The sequence below is a fragment of the Rhinolophus sinicus genome, linkage group LG09 (genome assembly GCF_036562045.2).
Source record: "Rhinolophus sinicus isolate RSC01 linkage group LG09, ASM3656204v1, whole genome shotgun sequence".
Classification (NCBI taxonomy): domain Eukaryota; kingdom Metazoa; phylum Chordata; class Mammalia; order Chiroptera; family Rhinolophidae; genus Rhinolophus; species Rhinolophus sinicus.
In genome coordinates this window covers 70,722,986-70,738,948 of record NC_133758.1, presented here as the reverse complement: position 1 = coordinate 70,738,948, position 15,963 = coordinate 70,722,986, and the positions used below count along the sequence as shown (strand labels likewise).

The following is a 15,963-nucleotide window of genomic DNA, read 5'->3' as shown; positions in this document are numbered from 1 at the left end:
ATTTTTCCCCAATTTCAATTTAAAACGCTGTAAAATTGTAAGTATAAAGCAGGAATAATAATCAGTCTCTCATCTAAACAAAAGTGGTAAGTCTACCTCTCTCCTTCATGCAAGGAGTATCTTTTGAGCACCACAGAGTGGCCAGGCCAGTGAACCAAACAGAAGCCCTTGCCTTTCTGGAACTTCTAGTCTAATCCAGAGACAGATAAGAAAATAGTATTGGAGCGGTTGATATGTTGTAGGGACAAAATGGGGGATAAGTGGGGGGGTGAACGTTTAATATTAAATACAGCAGTCTAAGAAGGCCTCTTGGAGAAGGCGACATTGAACGGAGACATGATAGAGCAGATGGGGCTTTGTAGGCATTGTGAGCGCTGTGGCTCTGACTCAGTATGATGGGAAGCTAGTAGGGTTCTGGCAGGGGAGTGTCATGAGCTGATTCAAGGTGTAAAGGTCACTGTCTGCAGTGTTGAAAACAGTGGAAGGGGCAGTGTGGTAGCAGTGAAGGGAGTGAGAAGTGGGAAACATCTGAGTAGAATCTGAAGGTTGAGCTGTCTGCATGCGGGAAAAATCTGAATGGAGGATATGAGAAGTCAAGGTTTGGCCTGAGGAACTCAAAGGAGGGATTTGCCATTTACTGAGATGTAAGAGAAACAAGTCGGAGGAAAGATCAACAAGTACGGTTTTGGACTTAGGTTTTGGTACTTAACGGACATCCAAGTAGAGATGTTAAGTAGGCAACCGGAAGTCTAAGTGTGGGTTATAGGGGGAAACCTGAGCTAGAGAGGTACAATGGACAGAAGGTATTTAAAGCTGTGAGATGATGAGAGATACCCAAGGGAGTAACCAACTAAAGAGGTCCATGGACCGAGTCCTAAGGGAGCAGAGATGAGGAACTAGGAGCAGAGACTAAGAAGGGACAGCTGGTGATGTCTTGTGAAAACCAGGAAAGTTTCCTGTGGCTTAACATGCATAGGTTTGCATTTTAATAGTTATTGGCCACACGGGGTTTTTTCTCCCCCCTTGGTCTCTTCTAGGTTTATGGCTATGTTTAGAGGGTCAGGGATGTCCTTCCCTTAGTGCTGAACAACTTAGGTTTTAACCATACATTGGTTACCCAGAATTCCTCTAGTTAACCACTTATTAATGGATTACTTGCTACCAGGAAGCTAATCTTTTTTATCCATATAGGAGATTGCAAATATATCACGAATACAATACAATTTTAAATACTGTGTTTCCCCGAAAATAAGATCTAGCCGTACAATCAGCCGTAATAGTTTTTGCTCCAAAAGACGCATTAGGGCTGATTGTCCGGCTAGGTCTTATTTTCGGAGAAACAGGGTAATAGCCTAAGTCAAGAAATTTCCCTTGCAAAATTATTTTAGTTTGAGATTTCAAAAAGATGAAATTCTTTCCAGCTAAAAAACAACTTGTTTTGTTAAATTGTTAAATTTGTTAAAAACAACTTGTTTGTTAAATTTTGACCCCATAGTCATGAGACTTTATACTGCCTGTATAAAGCAAGGCAGTAAGCTAGCGGTAAATAAGAGAAAGTGGTAAAAGCAGAAGCTCTCTGGACCCATTAAAGACAAACAACCAGTCCCAGACAGCTCATAAGTTCCCTTTTACGGGATATGTTTTATGATCTACTCCAAAAGAAGATAATTCAAAATAAAGACGCCGGTCATTTAAAAAGTTAACATATATGGAGCGGCGAGATGGCTCAGTTGGTTAGAGCCTGAGCTCTGAACAACAGGGTTACTGGTTCAATTCCCACATGGGCCAGTGAGCTGTGCCCTCCACAACTAGATTGCAGACGATGAGCTGCCGCTGAGCTTCCGGAGGGGTGGCTGGACGGCTCAGTTGGTTAGAGCACAGGCTCTCAGTAACAAGGTTGCTGGTTCAATTTCCCCCTGCAACTAAAGACTGAAAACGGCAACTGGACTTGGAGCTGAGCTGCGTCATCCACAACTAGGTTGAAGGACAACGACTTGGAGCTGATGGGCCCTGGAGAAACACACTGTTCCCCAATATTCCCCAATAAAAAATAAATAAATAAAATGTTAACATATATTTATAATGCCTGAAATTTGTTTCCACGAAAACTAGTGAGTTATTTTAAGTTTTTGTGCTTAAATACATCATCTAGGAAATTAACTCATCATTCCCTAGATAAATCAGATGTTGCTATATGTGTAATTTCAAAGAGTTGCCAAGTTAAGGATGTCCTTAATCTGCTTATAGTAAGCAGATATTATATTTTTCATTAAGAAATGAAGAAGTTAGATTTTTACAAGAATAACTCTTGAAGGCTGAGTAACACATCTGAAGACTGAAGAACACATTTGAGGACGTTTTCTATCTTCATCTTCCCCATCTCAGCAAAGCATACAACCGTTCCAAATCACTCAAGTTAAAAATCTAGGAATCGTTTTAGATTCCTCTTTGCACAGATTTAATAAAATGCTATTACTTAATCTAAGTCACTAGTATATATTATAACACGTATGGAACATATATATACATGTATCTATATGGAACACACACTGATGGAATAATGCCACCAAATAGAGTGGTATATATACCAAAGGAAACCAATATTAAACTTCCCCTTCTCCAAGTACACAGACACATACTCTCCTTCATCCTCCCCACCCATGGCTGTTCATTTATTCATTCTATTCCACCTCTCAGCAGTGTGGCTCAGGGTCCTGCATCATGACAGGAATTTTGGTTGAGGGGAGAAGGGAGTGGGTAGGCAGTGTATTAGGTAAATGTGGAATGAGCTGTAACCTAGGGAGAGGGCAGGCCAGAAACAGGATAGAAAGGGAATGCTTAAAACTGCATGAAATGATTCCAGCAGGGGCCCTGGGATGTGGATGTGGAAGACGCCACACAAAGCAAAACAGAAGGCAAGTTCAACCATCCATTAATAAATTTTGCTTAGGGCAGATCCTGGATCCAGGAAAGGAGAGAAAGCTTTTTTTCTATCCTGCCTGATCCCAGAACCAGCTAGTAGCAGAATTCTAGGGTTCAGCTACCTTAAGGGGAAAAAATCAGCTCTTCTGTATTAGTCTAGGAGTAAAACTACCATTTATTCCCAATACCTGACACACAGCAGATACTGAATATTTACTGGATGAATAACATTTCTACAAAATTCCAAGCTGCCCAGCCTTACTTCCCTTACTATACTGTGGCTGACAGATTCCTCACCATTCCCCTGCTTGCTGCGTCTGATCCTATGCTCTGCCCTTTCCTCTTCTTAAAATGCCTTCTCACAGCCAAGTTCAAATGTCACCTCTTCCATGAAGCTTTCTCTGATCCCTCTACTTGGTAACATGCCTGACTCTGACGCCACTTACTTCTTTGAACACCCGTTTCAGAGTTATTATGTCCGTGTCTTATATTTTCTGCTAGAATTAAAGGCTCCTTGAGAGGGAAGGCATGATGGCTCCTTTTTCTGTTTCCCAAAGTTACACACATTTTTGGTTATGTAAACACATGCTTCATTAACTACAGAAATAAGCCAAAAGAAAAGCACGCAGTGAGGTTTTTTCTACTGTATGCAAATGTTTTACTAATTACTATGATTTACCACCTCAATTCATGTGATGACTACAGGTTCCATTCCAGTTTGGTCTCTGAACACCCTGCAGGGCGCGGTGATGCCTGAATCCCATCACAGGGCAAACGCACCACCAGGCATTGTCGTGCTCAAACTCACCTCATTTGCTAAGGCGAAAGTCCCCCAGTGAATTGCCACAGACTTCCTGGTCTGCACATCGATGTGAATCCTTACAGCTTCTTCTGGGTCCACATGCTGGTACTTCATAAACCACCTGATGAAACATCAGTGATCAATTCTGGCCTTTGAAATACACACTAAATTCTAATCACTGCTTCAGCTAATCAACTGCTATGATTCTACACAGAAATAAATCACAGGAGGCAAGATCATCTCCCTTGAGTCCACTTTTCTGCTGGAAAAAAAAGCAAAAATCTTCCATGTACAAACTGCTCTACAATAGATAATTCTCAAGCAAAACTCCCCTTTGAACAGTAAGATTTTATTTCACGTGTATTGATTTTACTGATAATTTAGTCTGAAGATACGTCTTACTGTTACTTTAAAAACTAGATATTTTGTAATTCTGGTATGAATCAAAGAAACCAAATAATAAGTAAAGAATTAGAAACTCCAATTGCAAAAGAACCTGAATAATTTGCTGAAACAATTTTTTTAAACTTGCTAAAGCAAAAAGCCAACAAAAATATTGTGTAATGTTTAAAGATCGGGAGAAAAAAAAATCCAATTACTATTGAAGGATTTCATTTAAACAACATATAACTGAACAGTGAGGTGTTTGGTTTGGCAAGAAGAGAGGGTTCATGGGGAGCGAGTAATTAGAGAGAGAGTATAGAAATACCGAAAGGCTGCCTAACACCTTGGAAAGAACAGGGAACACTTTTAGGAGAATTATTATTTCTGATACACAGGAAAAAGTGTACTATCTACAAGCAAATACTCTGCTTTCCAGCAGTTTAGAAGAGGAAAAAGCCTGTCTTGACACTCTTTCCATTCTGGGTCTGCCACTGCTGGCTACCGCCGCAGTTAGGACTAGTGGCTGTGGGGTCAGCACCGGAGCTTCTGCACTGTACAGGACACAGTATGGAAAAGTTCATCCACCTGCAACAACTACAGGCTTGTTCTTTACTGTTAGGAGTTGCCAGGCCCTATGGGAGCCTAGAAACAAAGCCACTGTGTTCTCCTGGGTGGCAGATTAGAAAGACATTGTTCTGCCCTATCTCCTGACACTCACAATTCAGAGCAAGATGAAAACAGTTATTGGTATTTCTCTCTATTCATTTTTTTTTAACTCCTATTGCAAATCAAAGGGACACACATACTCCTTGCTACCCTCATGTCTGAAATAAATGTAAAATTTTTACTCTGGTGTAAAAATTAAAACTTAAAACCCTAAATGACTTGAACAGAATAATCCCAAAAGTAAGTATGAATCCAAGCATATTACTGAAAGTCATTTTTGGTGTGATCATCTTCAATTTCCAGAGTACTTATTTCTAAAACTATTAGTACTAAGCAGAGAAATGGATTACACAGTACAGGTTACCACAGTTTAATTCTCTTAGAGCAAATAGCGTCCTCCCCATCCTTCTACCATCTTACTAACCAGACAGCTGCAACGCAAGCAGGAAGGGGAATTACGTGAGTGAATTTGTGTCACGCTGTACATTTCTCACATGTATGTGATAAATACATACTGCTACAAATGAAAAACCTATTTTTATAAATATAAATAAGAGATATATTAAGAACATATATTGAGTAAAGATCAATACCATGTGAAACTGATTTGCCAACTGGTTGACTGATGTTTTGATAGGTTTCATTAGAATTCAAAATTAGAATTAAGAGGAAAAGTGAAATTCAAGCATTATTATTAATCAGTAATTTTTTAAAATAAGGTAACAATATCTAGCCCTTTAAAGAAACTGGAAACTGGGGAATATAATCAGCAATGTTGTAAAGATCATGTAAGGTGCCAGATAGGCACTGGATTTCTCAGGGGGATCACGTCATAGACTGATCAATGTGCTATACACCTGAAGCTGAAGTAGAATAATATTGAATGGCAACTATAACTAAACATATAAGCATTTATAGTAACATGATGTGGAGTACAACATAGGGGAGACAGTCGATGGTATTGTAACAGCTATATAAGGGGTAGGAGCTTGGGGGGTGGGTTATCACTTTATGAGGGGTTTAAATGTCTTAACTATCACGTTGCTTTGTACACCTGAAACTAATAAAAAATAAAAATAAAAACTAGAAAAAAAGAAACTGGAAAAAACAAAAGGGAGGAATAAGCATTAATAAAGATAGTGAAAAAATGGTTTTAGTGAACTTAGAAAGTCAGTAAGTACAACAAAATCAGATGGAAACCAATGATCAGATTTGCTCCATTCATCTACATATTAGTGTTCTTCTGTTCATAGGATTGCCTAATTAAAATGCCATCCTACATACAGTTCTGTAGGTATCTGTGCATTCACTTTAGCAAATAAAACAGTTTTTAAATTATCCCTTACTTTGTTACTGTTAGTGTTTATCTTCTCTTAATTTGTACATATCAACCAGAGTTGACTGAAATCTAAGTGATCTGGAATTAATTTTCTTTTCCTTAAATAGACAATAGTAAGGAAAACACAGGCAGTGATGGGCCTTGTAAGTCTCAACTGCTAGTGTGACCTTTATCTGCTCTGAAACTGGTGATGGGTATGTAATGGGTGGAGGAGGCCAGTGGTAATGCAACAATGTCATTACCAGGTCAAAGTCAATGCTGAGCGAAACAAGACTATCCCCAGGGACTAATGCTGTAGGCCTGCTCCTCGCTTTTTCTCCAGTAAACACAAAAGAGCTACAGGACAGGGGACGGGGACATCTAGTCCTGGAGCAAAGAGTGGTTAGTAGAGTATCCTCCTTGTGAAAGGAAGAACAAAAGTTAGGTTTGATACTGGCTGATCAGTTTAACTTTAGTCAGAACGACACATGAACTTCTGGCTAGGTATAATAATTCTTTAAATCTTGGTCCTTTTTTCTTAGTGATATAATTTCTGATTTTGAATATTTAACTGATATGACGAATTTAAATAATATTAAAATTAAAAAATGTTAACTGAATCTGACCCACCAACCCCCAACAATGGATAACAAAATCCACCATTAAAGTCACAAATTACATAGTATCACAAAATCATAACTACTTTACTTTTTAAGTTCAGTTATCGTATTATGGAATAATAATAGCAGGAATGTTTTCTCTGGAAATCTACATACCTTGGTTCATATGCTCCAATGGGAATAGCTGCAAGGTCAAAAGGTCCAAATCTTTTTCCTATCTCTTCAAAAGCAGGGCAATAACCAGTGTCTCCTGCGAAAAAAAATCGATTCCAGGGGCCCAAGACGGACCAGCTGCCCCACAGAACCTTGTTGTCATCCATTAGCGTCCTTTTACACCAGTGCTGTGAAGGTGTGAAGACAAAAGTGACCTTATCATGTCCGGGGACACAGTTCTCCTCCCACCAGTCCAGCTCAATTACATTCTCACAGCCACATTTTTGCATCCAGTCAAGGAGACCCAAAGGCACAAACCACCTCAGCTCATTACCAAATCGCTCATTCAGAGCAACCACAGAATGGTAGTCCAGGTGGTCGTAGTGGTTGTGACTGATGAGGACCGCGTCTATCAGGGGGAGTTCACTTATGGTGCACGGGGGACGACGGAAACGCTTCGGACCCATGTACTGAGACGGGGAAGCACGAGAGCTAAAGATGGGGTCCGTGAGAAACACGAGCTCATCCATTTCCACCATTACCGTCGCATGTCCCAGCCATGTGACTCTCAAGCCAGCTTCCCTCACTCCAGCTGCTTCGGGGTCATCAATAAAATAAGGCCTAAGCACTGGGAGTTCTTTATCAAGTTCCTATGTGTATAAAAAAGAAAAGCAGCCATTAGGAAAAATTAAAAGGTATTATGTCATCACAAAACATGTTTGACCTAAATTGTAGGGAGAGGAGCTATTTGGGAAGAAATGAAGTCATTCAATAAATTTGCTATTTTTGCTTTTCTATTGAAAATGCATACTTCACTTCCTTCTGAATCTGCCTCATTAATCATGACAATATAGCAATGTAAGACCTTAGCCCCAAATGCAACAAAGGGAAAATTAAACGTAAAACTCTGAGCGCTGCTGAATGTACTCAGTGTTTTTCAAGGCTCTCTTCTCTATGTACCAGAAGTAGACTGGCCAGCGGCAGCCACTGGCTATGGCCACTTCACTTAGCTGGTACCTTTACTGCTGAAAACTGCGTCAGACGCAGGTCAGTCCTGGAAATAGTGAAGGAAACTTACGACCATCTATTCGTAGATCTTGGATCTCAGATACGGATCTGCCTTTCTAAATGCACAGGATTCAGAGCAGAGCACTGTGCTGACTCTTGGGCAGGTCAGTCAGATGGTTCTTATTCCTTCCCGTACGGTTTCTACCATTGATCAAAGCAAAGCAAAACATGGTCCCTTGCCCGGAAGAAGGTGATAACTTTGGGGGGTAAATAGATGTAAAACAATAACTACACCAAAATGTTACAATTATTATTTCTTTGGTTATTCTACAGTTTATCCTTGGATTAGACTAGACCAAAAAGGGGCTGTGTTTTAGGGTCACAGTCCTGGCTGTTATAAAACTGCTTTTATAATCGTGCTTTGCTGTTATGCTGCACACCTGCATCGAGGTCACTAGAGGAAGCCGCCTCATGAAACTTGCCAGGCACGATTATCTGCTGTCTTTAAGACACGGTACCACCTCTGCCTTCCCACTCATCCCAGACATCTCTCGATTCTCAGTAAGAGGAAAAGCTCTTCTCCAGAGCAGCTGCTGTTTGCATCTGACTGTCCTTGGGAAAACTGAGTCTGTGCTTCCCTTCTCGCTTTGACAGGGAAGTTCAGAGTGAAGCTGAATGAAGACGCCTCCAGCAACGTGCAGGACGTGATGAAACATATCTATACTGACTTCATTCTTGGCTTTATTTTCTACCCTCGTGGTCCATTTGCTCTCATATGGTCATGCACCTGTTTTTGTATTGCCACATGAATTTTTACGTTGCTGCAAATCAGTTTTGAAAAGGGTGTGGGACTGGATAACTACGTAAGGTACAAGACGTGCTCCAGCCTAATAAGAAGGAATGAAGAGCTCAGTTACCAAAGGCATAACAGACACAGTAACTTGTGTGAGTTCCTGAACAATGGTGAGATGTTCACGATGCAGAGAAAAGTAGAAAGGGCATTTTAGGTGGAGGAAGGAAGTACCCAAGCAAAGGCACAGGGCCAAATAGGAACTGGTGTCTTGGGGGCAGGGGACAAATTTCATCTGTAAAAGATCAGAATACAGTAAGAGCCTGAAAACTATACTCCATCCAGAGACAATAAGGAAGCATCTAAATAAATAAATGAATTTTTTAAAAAGACATGACCCAATTTGTTTATAGAGAAAACAGTGTCAGCGTGCAAATGACGACATGGAGCGAGTGCCACCACAGCTGCAAGAGAGATGAGGATTTGAACAAAGGAGACAGCCGTGAGCAGAGACGAGAGGGCAGATGGGGGAGACGCTGTGAAGGGAAACTGAGAGGTCATTGACACAGTCTGAGGGGGCGACGGCCTGGACAGAAGGGAAGGAGCAACAGGAGGATGAATGACACAATTTCTCTCAGCCCCGAGTCTTACTTTCATCTGGAAAATGGGTATACCAATTATCCCTACACTTCACCCCTGTGGGGACTGAATGTGGAGTGGCTAGCACCCGGTAGGCACTCACTGCAAGTATTCCAGAAGAATAAGAAAGCCCCAAACCTGACAACGAATCAGGCACCAACCCCACAGATCTCTTACATTTTACCTGCTCCCTTTCTCATAGTCACTAACCTAGCTAAGCTGCCAAGTAACATTCGGACACTTTCAAGCCCTCCTGATTGCGCAACTGTCTTCCATCAACTCAATCCATACACAAGAGCCATGTCAGAAACAGTCTAGTAAGGTGTATCTCTCCCTGCTGAAAACCTCCACAGCTCTACTGCTTGACGAAACGCGTCGCCTCCTCAGCCCAGGAACAAGCTTGTTCGGACCGCCCGTCCCCTTTCCAGCTCGTTCACTCACTCTACATGGCTCTGTACCTGCGCTGGGACTGCTTTCTGTTCCCAGACTGAGCCAAGAGCCCTGCACCATACTGAGCCCATTTCTCAGGTCAAATGTCTTCCCCTCCACCCCTGTGGGTCCTTAATCAAGTTGCACACCCTCATGAGACAGCCTCTGAGTCCCCACAGCTGGAAGCTCTCATTTGCACTGCTCACTCCATGCCACTTGGTTCATGCACCGTGTATGGGCACTCGGCCCCCTGCCCTGGTGAACTGCATACAGGAGGCATCTCCTGTCTTATTCAACTTGGAATCACTCACAGTGCCCCCGGGGATGGATGAATGAGTGAATGAATGTCAATTTTTCCAATTCAGTTCTCCAAGTTGGTAGAGTTAATAAACAGTAACAAATGCTATATGGTGTACTTATCAAGAATTAAGGGGAAAGAGAGGAAATGAATATAAATTGAGTACCTATCATGTGTTCTAAGGCTTCATACGAGGCACATGATGATGATGATGGTGATGACGGTGATGATTACATATCTAATACATCAAGTACTTTAGTGTAACAAAATAACATTAACATCAGCTACCATTCACCGAGTGCTTACTCTGTGCTAGACACTGTACTAACTGCTTCATAAAATTTCAGTTTAACACCCACCACAACACAGGAGGTGGGACGGTACAGTAACTATCTCCACTTTACAGACAAGAAAACAAAAGGAGTCATAACATTCATACAAGGAAACCAGCAGCTAGGTTCTACACATAATACCTCTCACCACTATACTGATCCCAAATATTATCTCATTTAATACATTTTTTTAAAAATCAAACTAAAAGCCTGGGGATCAGATAGAGGAGAATAAGAGATGGATTACTATGGACAACACAAGGAATTTTTTGAGATGATGGGTATATTCATTATCTATCAAAACTCATCAGATTGTACTTTTGAATATGTGGAGCTTGTATTACATTAATAAAATGATTAAAAAAAGTTTAATATCATGTTTAAACAGTACCTTAAAATATCTGTAATGAAAACGATTGCATTTTCTTTCTGCTCTAAAAGCCATTTGAAGTTCAATATCTAGCCCTATCTGCTGACTGTTGAGGGGAAAACAAACCTCTAATAGAACGCCTCCGGCAGCCTAAACTTGTTCTCCAAACAAAGTACTAACAGGCAAAGTGCCGAAAGAACCCGTCACAAAGGACCATATGTTGTATGACCCTATTTTTATGAAATACCAGGCATAGGCAAATCCAGACACAGAACTCAGTGATTTTCCGGGGCTGGAGGAGGGCAGGAGAATTGGGGGGTGATGACTAAGGATATGGGGTTTCCTTTTGGGGTAATGAAAATATTAGATTGCGTTGATGCTTCACAACTCTGGGAATGGACTGAAAAGCACTGAATCGTATACTTTAAACAGGTCAATTATATAGTAGGTGAATTATATCTCAACAAGGATTTTTTTTTTAAAGGCAAAGTACTGACAAGATAACTGAATTAAGCAGTCATACTTTTCTCACGTCCTTTCTTTGTGCTACACTGTTTCTAAGCCCATCACAAAAGAACAGCTTATTTTAAGGAATCTGATCTCTAGCACTACTATCCCAAAAAACTCAAAGAAATACTCTACAATTGAGATTCCAAAAGGAAAAATTATTTTTTTTCACTTTTTATCCTAATCATCAGAGCAGAATGGGGGTTGGGAAATTCTTGTTTATTTGAGGAAACCAAGCACTCACTTGGCATTTTCTTTACTAGATCAAGATTTTTCTTGGCCGGTCTTCTGTCTTTAAAGATACAAATGGGAAAATCCCTAAGCCCATAATTAACAAGTACGCTAGTTAATATTTTACTCTTCTTAAGAAAAGGGAAAAATTCTAATGTTCATTCAACCACTGCACTCTTTGCCAGGTACTGTAAGTACATTATGTCATCGAACCCTGTGAAGCAGATATTACTGCCATTTTATAGTTAAGCAGACCAAGGCAAAGGAGGGTCAGTCACTAAGAAGCTTGCCAAGGTCAAACAATAAGTGTCTAATCAGGAGTGGAATCAAGGTCTTTCTGACTCTAAAGAACCTCTCTGTTCATTAAACCATAATTCTTTCCATGGCATAAATGGCATAACTTTAAAACAATGAAACCCATATTCTCGGTAGTATTATTTTAAGAGTATGTGTTTGCGTGCATGAGTGAGACAGAAGAGAAAGATTTGATTTAAATCTGTTAAAATTATGTTTCCAAAAAAAAAATCACCCTTAAAAAGACCTGAGTTAATCCTTTTCTTCCAACTGAAAGTATATTTTTACTGTCTTAGGAAACTTTAATACCTATACTTTGCAACTCAGATTTAAATAAAAAATTTTAATTAAAAATATTTTTATTTTTCGACTTCCGGAAAAATGGCGGAGTGAGGTGAGCCTCTGTAAAGCTCCCCTGGAATTTACAATGAATCGAACAACAAAAACTCCACAAAGGACTCCCTGCACAGCAGACAGGCAAGACGAAGAGGCCCACTACCGACTGAAATCACCTACAGGTGGGAGATTCGCGCCAGTGGAGGGAGGAGGAAAGGGAGAAGTGCACGGAGACGGAGCCGCGCGGGCGCAGGACGCAGACCTCGCTCAGTGCTCCGAGCTCGCTGCTTCCCGAAACCACCGCAGCTGCGAGTGAGGGAAGAACTCGGACTGCTAGGGCTCCGCCAGGGCTCCACAGGGCTGAGGGGACAGCATATACCACGGCTGAACCCAACGCTCACGGCAGAGACCTCGGAGAAAAGACTGAGGGAAGAAGGCTGAAAACGGTGGTTTAAGCCCGCACTGCCGAGCAGAGAACGGAGCCTTAGGCACTGAGACTAGCCGCCCCCTCCCTCCCCTCCCAGAGCTCGCCCCGCCCCCACCTGCCCGGTGCTAGAAGCGAAACAGTAGCAGTGTCAGATCAAAACAACAGAAAATTTGCTATTTTGAGAACTGTGGACCGCAGACACAAATTCACAGCCCAACTAGTTCCGGCAAAGGGGAGAGAGCTGTGGAAGCAGGACCGGCTGTGGTGGTGGTCGCCGCCATTGCTCTGGGCCACCTCTCACAACTCACCCCGCCCCTGACCCCACCTATCTGGGCGGATCCCTGCAGGAGTAAACAGAACTGCTGAAACATACGGGCTCTGAATCGGGAGCTGGAAGAGCTTTGGAACATTAAAAGCTCTCCGCATACCCACCGGGACACTGCGCCCTGTGACCTAGATGAACTATTAACAGAGGAGAAGCCCGTCTCCCAGGGAATCCCCCCATTGTGTGAGAAGCTGGAATAGTGCAGAGAAAACATAGCACTACCGTGTGGGACAAGAAAAATAAGTTGCAGTTGGAGAAATAATAAAACATTCTACCAACAAGTACTGACAAAGAAAAGAAAGACCGCTTTCTATCAACCTGTTGCAGAAGTCACTCCTGTTGATGTCTAGGAAGAAAAATAGTAAACCAGTAATCGCCATGAATAACCAAGGCAACAAGATATCTCAGAAAGAAAGTGAAAAATCTCCAGAGAAGGCACTTAAAGATACAGAAATATGTGACTTAAATGACAGAGAATTCAAGATTGCAGTTCTGAAAAAACTCAAACAGATACAAGAAAACACAGATAGGCAGTTAAATGAACTCAGAAATGCAATCAAAGAACAGCATGAGCATTTTATGAAAGAGATTGAAATTTTAAAAAAGAACCAAATAGAATTTCTGGAGATTAAGAACTCAATAGAAGAAACTAAGAATGAAATAACCAGCTTAGGTAGTAGAGTTGACCAGATGGAGGAAAGAATCAGTAACATCGAAGATAAAAACCTGGAAATGACACAGATAGAAGAAGAAAGAGACTTGAGACTTAAAAGAAATGAAAGAACTCTACAAGAACTTTCTGACTCCATCAGAAAGAGCAATATAAGAATAATGGGCATACCAGAAGGAGAAGAAAGAGAGAAGGGAACAGAGAATATATTCAAACAAATTGGCTATGAGAACTTCCCAAATTTGTGGACAGAACTGGACCCTCGAATCCAAGAAGCAAATAGAACACCTAGTTACCTCAATCCCAACAGGCCTTCTCCAAGGCACATTGTATTGAAGCTGTCTAAAATCAACGACAAAGAAAGAATCCTCAAGGCAGCCAGGGAAAAGAAGACGGTAACTTACAAAGGAAAGCCCATTAGATTATCATCAGATTTTTCAGCAGAAACTCTACAAGCCAGGAGGAGTGGAACCAAATATTCAAACTATTGAAAGAGAGAAATCATGAGCCAAGAATAATATATCCAGCAAAGATATCCTTTAGATATGAAGGAGGAATAAAGACCTTTCCAGACATACAGAAGCTGAGGGAATTTTCTAATACACGACCTGCACTACAAGAAATACTAAAGGAGGCTATTCGACCACCATCAACAGGGACAATTTGTGGCAACCAAAACTCAAAAAGGGGAGAGTAAAGGCCTGAACCGGAATATGGGAATGGAGAAAGTAAGCATGCTGAAGAAAATGGAATACTCTAAATATCAAACTTTCTTTTACATAAACTTAAGGGTAACCACTCAAAAATAATCCAGAATTGAAATATATACTGAAATAAAAGGAGAAACAGAGGGAAACATCATAGAATACCACCACACAGAAATAATAGACAACAACAAAAAGGCAAAGAAACAATGGAGACACCGCCTTACCAGAAAACTAAAGATAGAATGACAGGAAATCCTCACATATCAATAATCACCCTAAATGTAAATGGACTGAACTCACCAATAAAAAGGCACAGAGTAGCAGATTGGATCAAAAAACTAAACCCAACCATATGCTGTCTCCAAGAGACACATCTCAGCTACAAGGACAAGCATAGACTCAAAGTGAAAGGGTGGAAATTGACACTCCAAGCAAATGGTACCCAGAGAAAATCAGGTGTAGCCATAATGATATCAGATGAAACAGACTTCAAGGTGAAAAAGATAACAAGAGACAAAGATGGACATTTCATAATGGTGAAGGGACTGTACAACAAGAAGACATAACAGTCATCAATATTTATGCCCCCAATCAGGGAGCACCAAATACACCAAGCAACTACTAACAGAACTAAAGGGAGAAATTGACCAAAACACAATTATACTAGGGGACTTAAATACATCATTGACAGCTATGGATAGATCATCCAAACAGAAAATAAATAACGAAATAGTAGCCCTAAATGACACATTAGATGAAATGGACATAATTGACATTTATAGAGCACTTCATCCTAAAACATCAGACTATACATTCTTTTCTAGTGTACATGGAACATTCTCAAGGATAGACCATATATTGGGACATAAAATCAGTCTCAACAAATTTAAGAAGATTGAAATCATACCATGCATATTCTCTGATCACAAGGCTTTGAAATTGGATATCAACTGTAAAAAGAAAGCGGAAAAACACAAATACATGGAGATTAAACAACATACTTTTAAAGAAGGACTGGGTCAAAGAAGAAATTAGAGGAGAGATCAAAAGATACATAGAAACAAATGACAATGAAAATACATCCTACCAAAATTTTTGGGATGCAGCGAAAGCAGTTTTAAGAGGGAAATTTATCTCATTACAGGCCTATCTCAAGAAACAAGAAAACTCCCAAATAAATAACCTCATGTTACACCTTAAAGAACTAGAAAAAGAAGAACAAGTAAAACCCAAGGTCAGCAGAAGAAAGGAAATAACAAAAATTAGAGCAGAACTAAATGAAATAGAGAACAAAAAGACAATAGAAAAAATTAATGTGACAAAGAGCTGGTTCTTTGAAAAGATTAACAAAATTGACAAACCCTTGGCTAGACTTACTAAGATAAAAAGAGAGAAGACACTGATTAACAAAATCAGAAACGTAAAAGGGGAAGTTATCACGGACACCACAGAAATACAAAGGATCATCCAAGAATACTATGAAGGACTATATGCCACCAAATTCAACAACCTAGAAAAAATGGACAAGTTCTTAGAAACATATAGCCTTCCAAGGCTGAACCATGAAGAACTGGAAAATCTAAACTGTCCGATCAACAGTAACGAAATTGAATCAGTCATCGAAAACCTTCCGAAAAGCAAAAGTCCGGGACCAGATGGCTTCACTAGTGAATTCTACCAAACCTTCAAAGAGGATCTAATACCAATTCTGCACAAACTCTTCCAAAAAATTGAA

The 15,963-nt window shown here is 40.5% G+C and overlaps 1 protein-coding gene across 4 annotated transcripts in view; it reads right to left on the bottom strand.

The window, feature by feature from the left end:
• Positions 1 to 15,963, bottom strand: part of NAPEPLD (N-acyl phosphatidylethanolamine phospholipase D) — a 42,172-nt gene that overhangs the window by 4,016 nt on the left and 22,193 nt on the right. For all 4 annotated transcript variants that reach the window (XM_019744534.2, XM_074340637.1, XM_019744535.2 and 1 more), the window contains exons 3-4: positions 6,869 to 7,515; positions 3,731 to 3,845 (exon numbers count right to left, since the gene is read on the bottom strand). In XM_019744534.2, the coding sequence (XP_019600093.2) occupies positions 3,731 to 3,845; positions 6,869 to 7,515 (762 nt within the window). The remainder of the gene's footprint in view (positions 1 to 3,730; positions 3,846 to 6,868; positions 7,516 to 15,963) is intronic.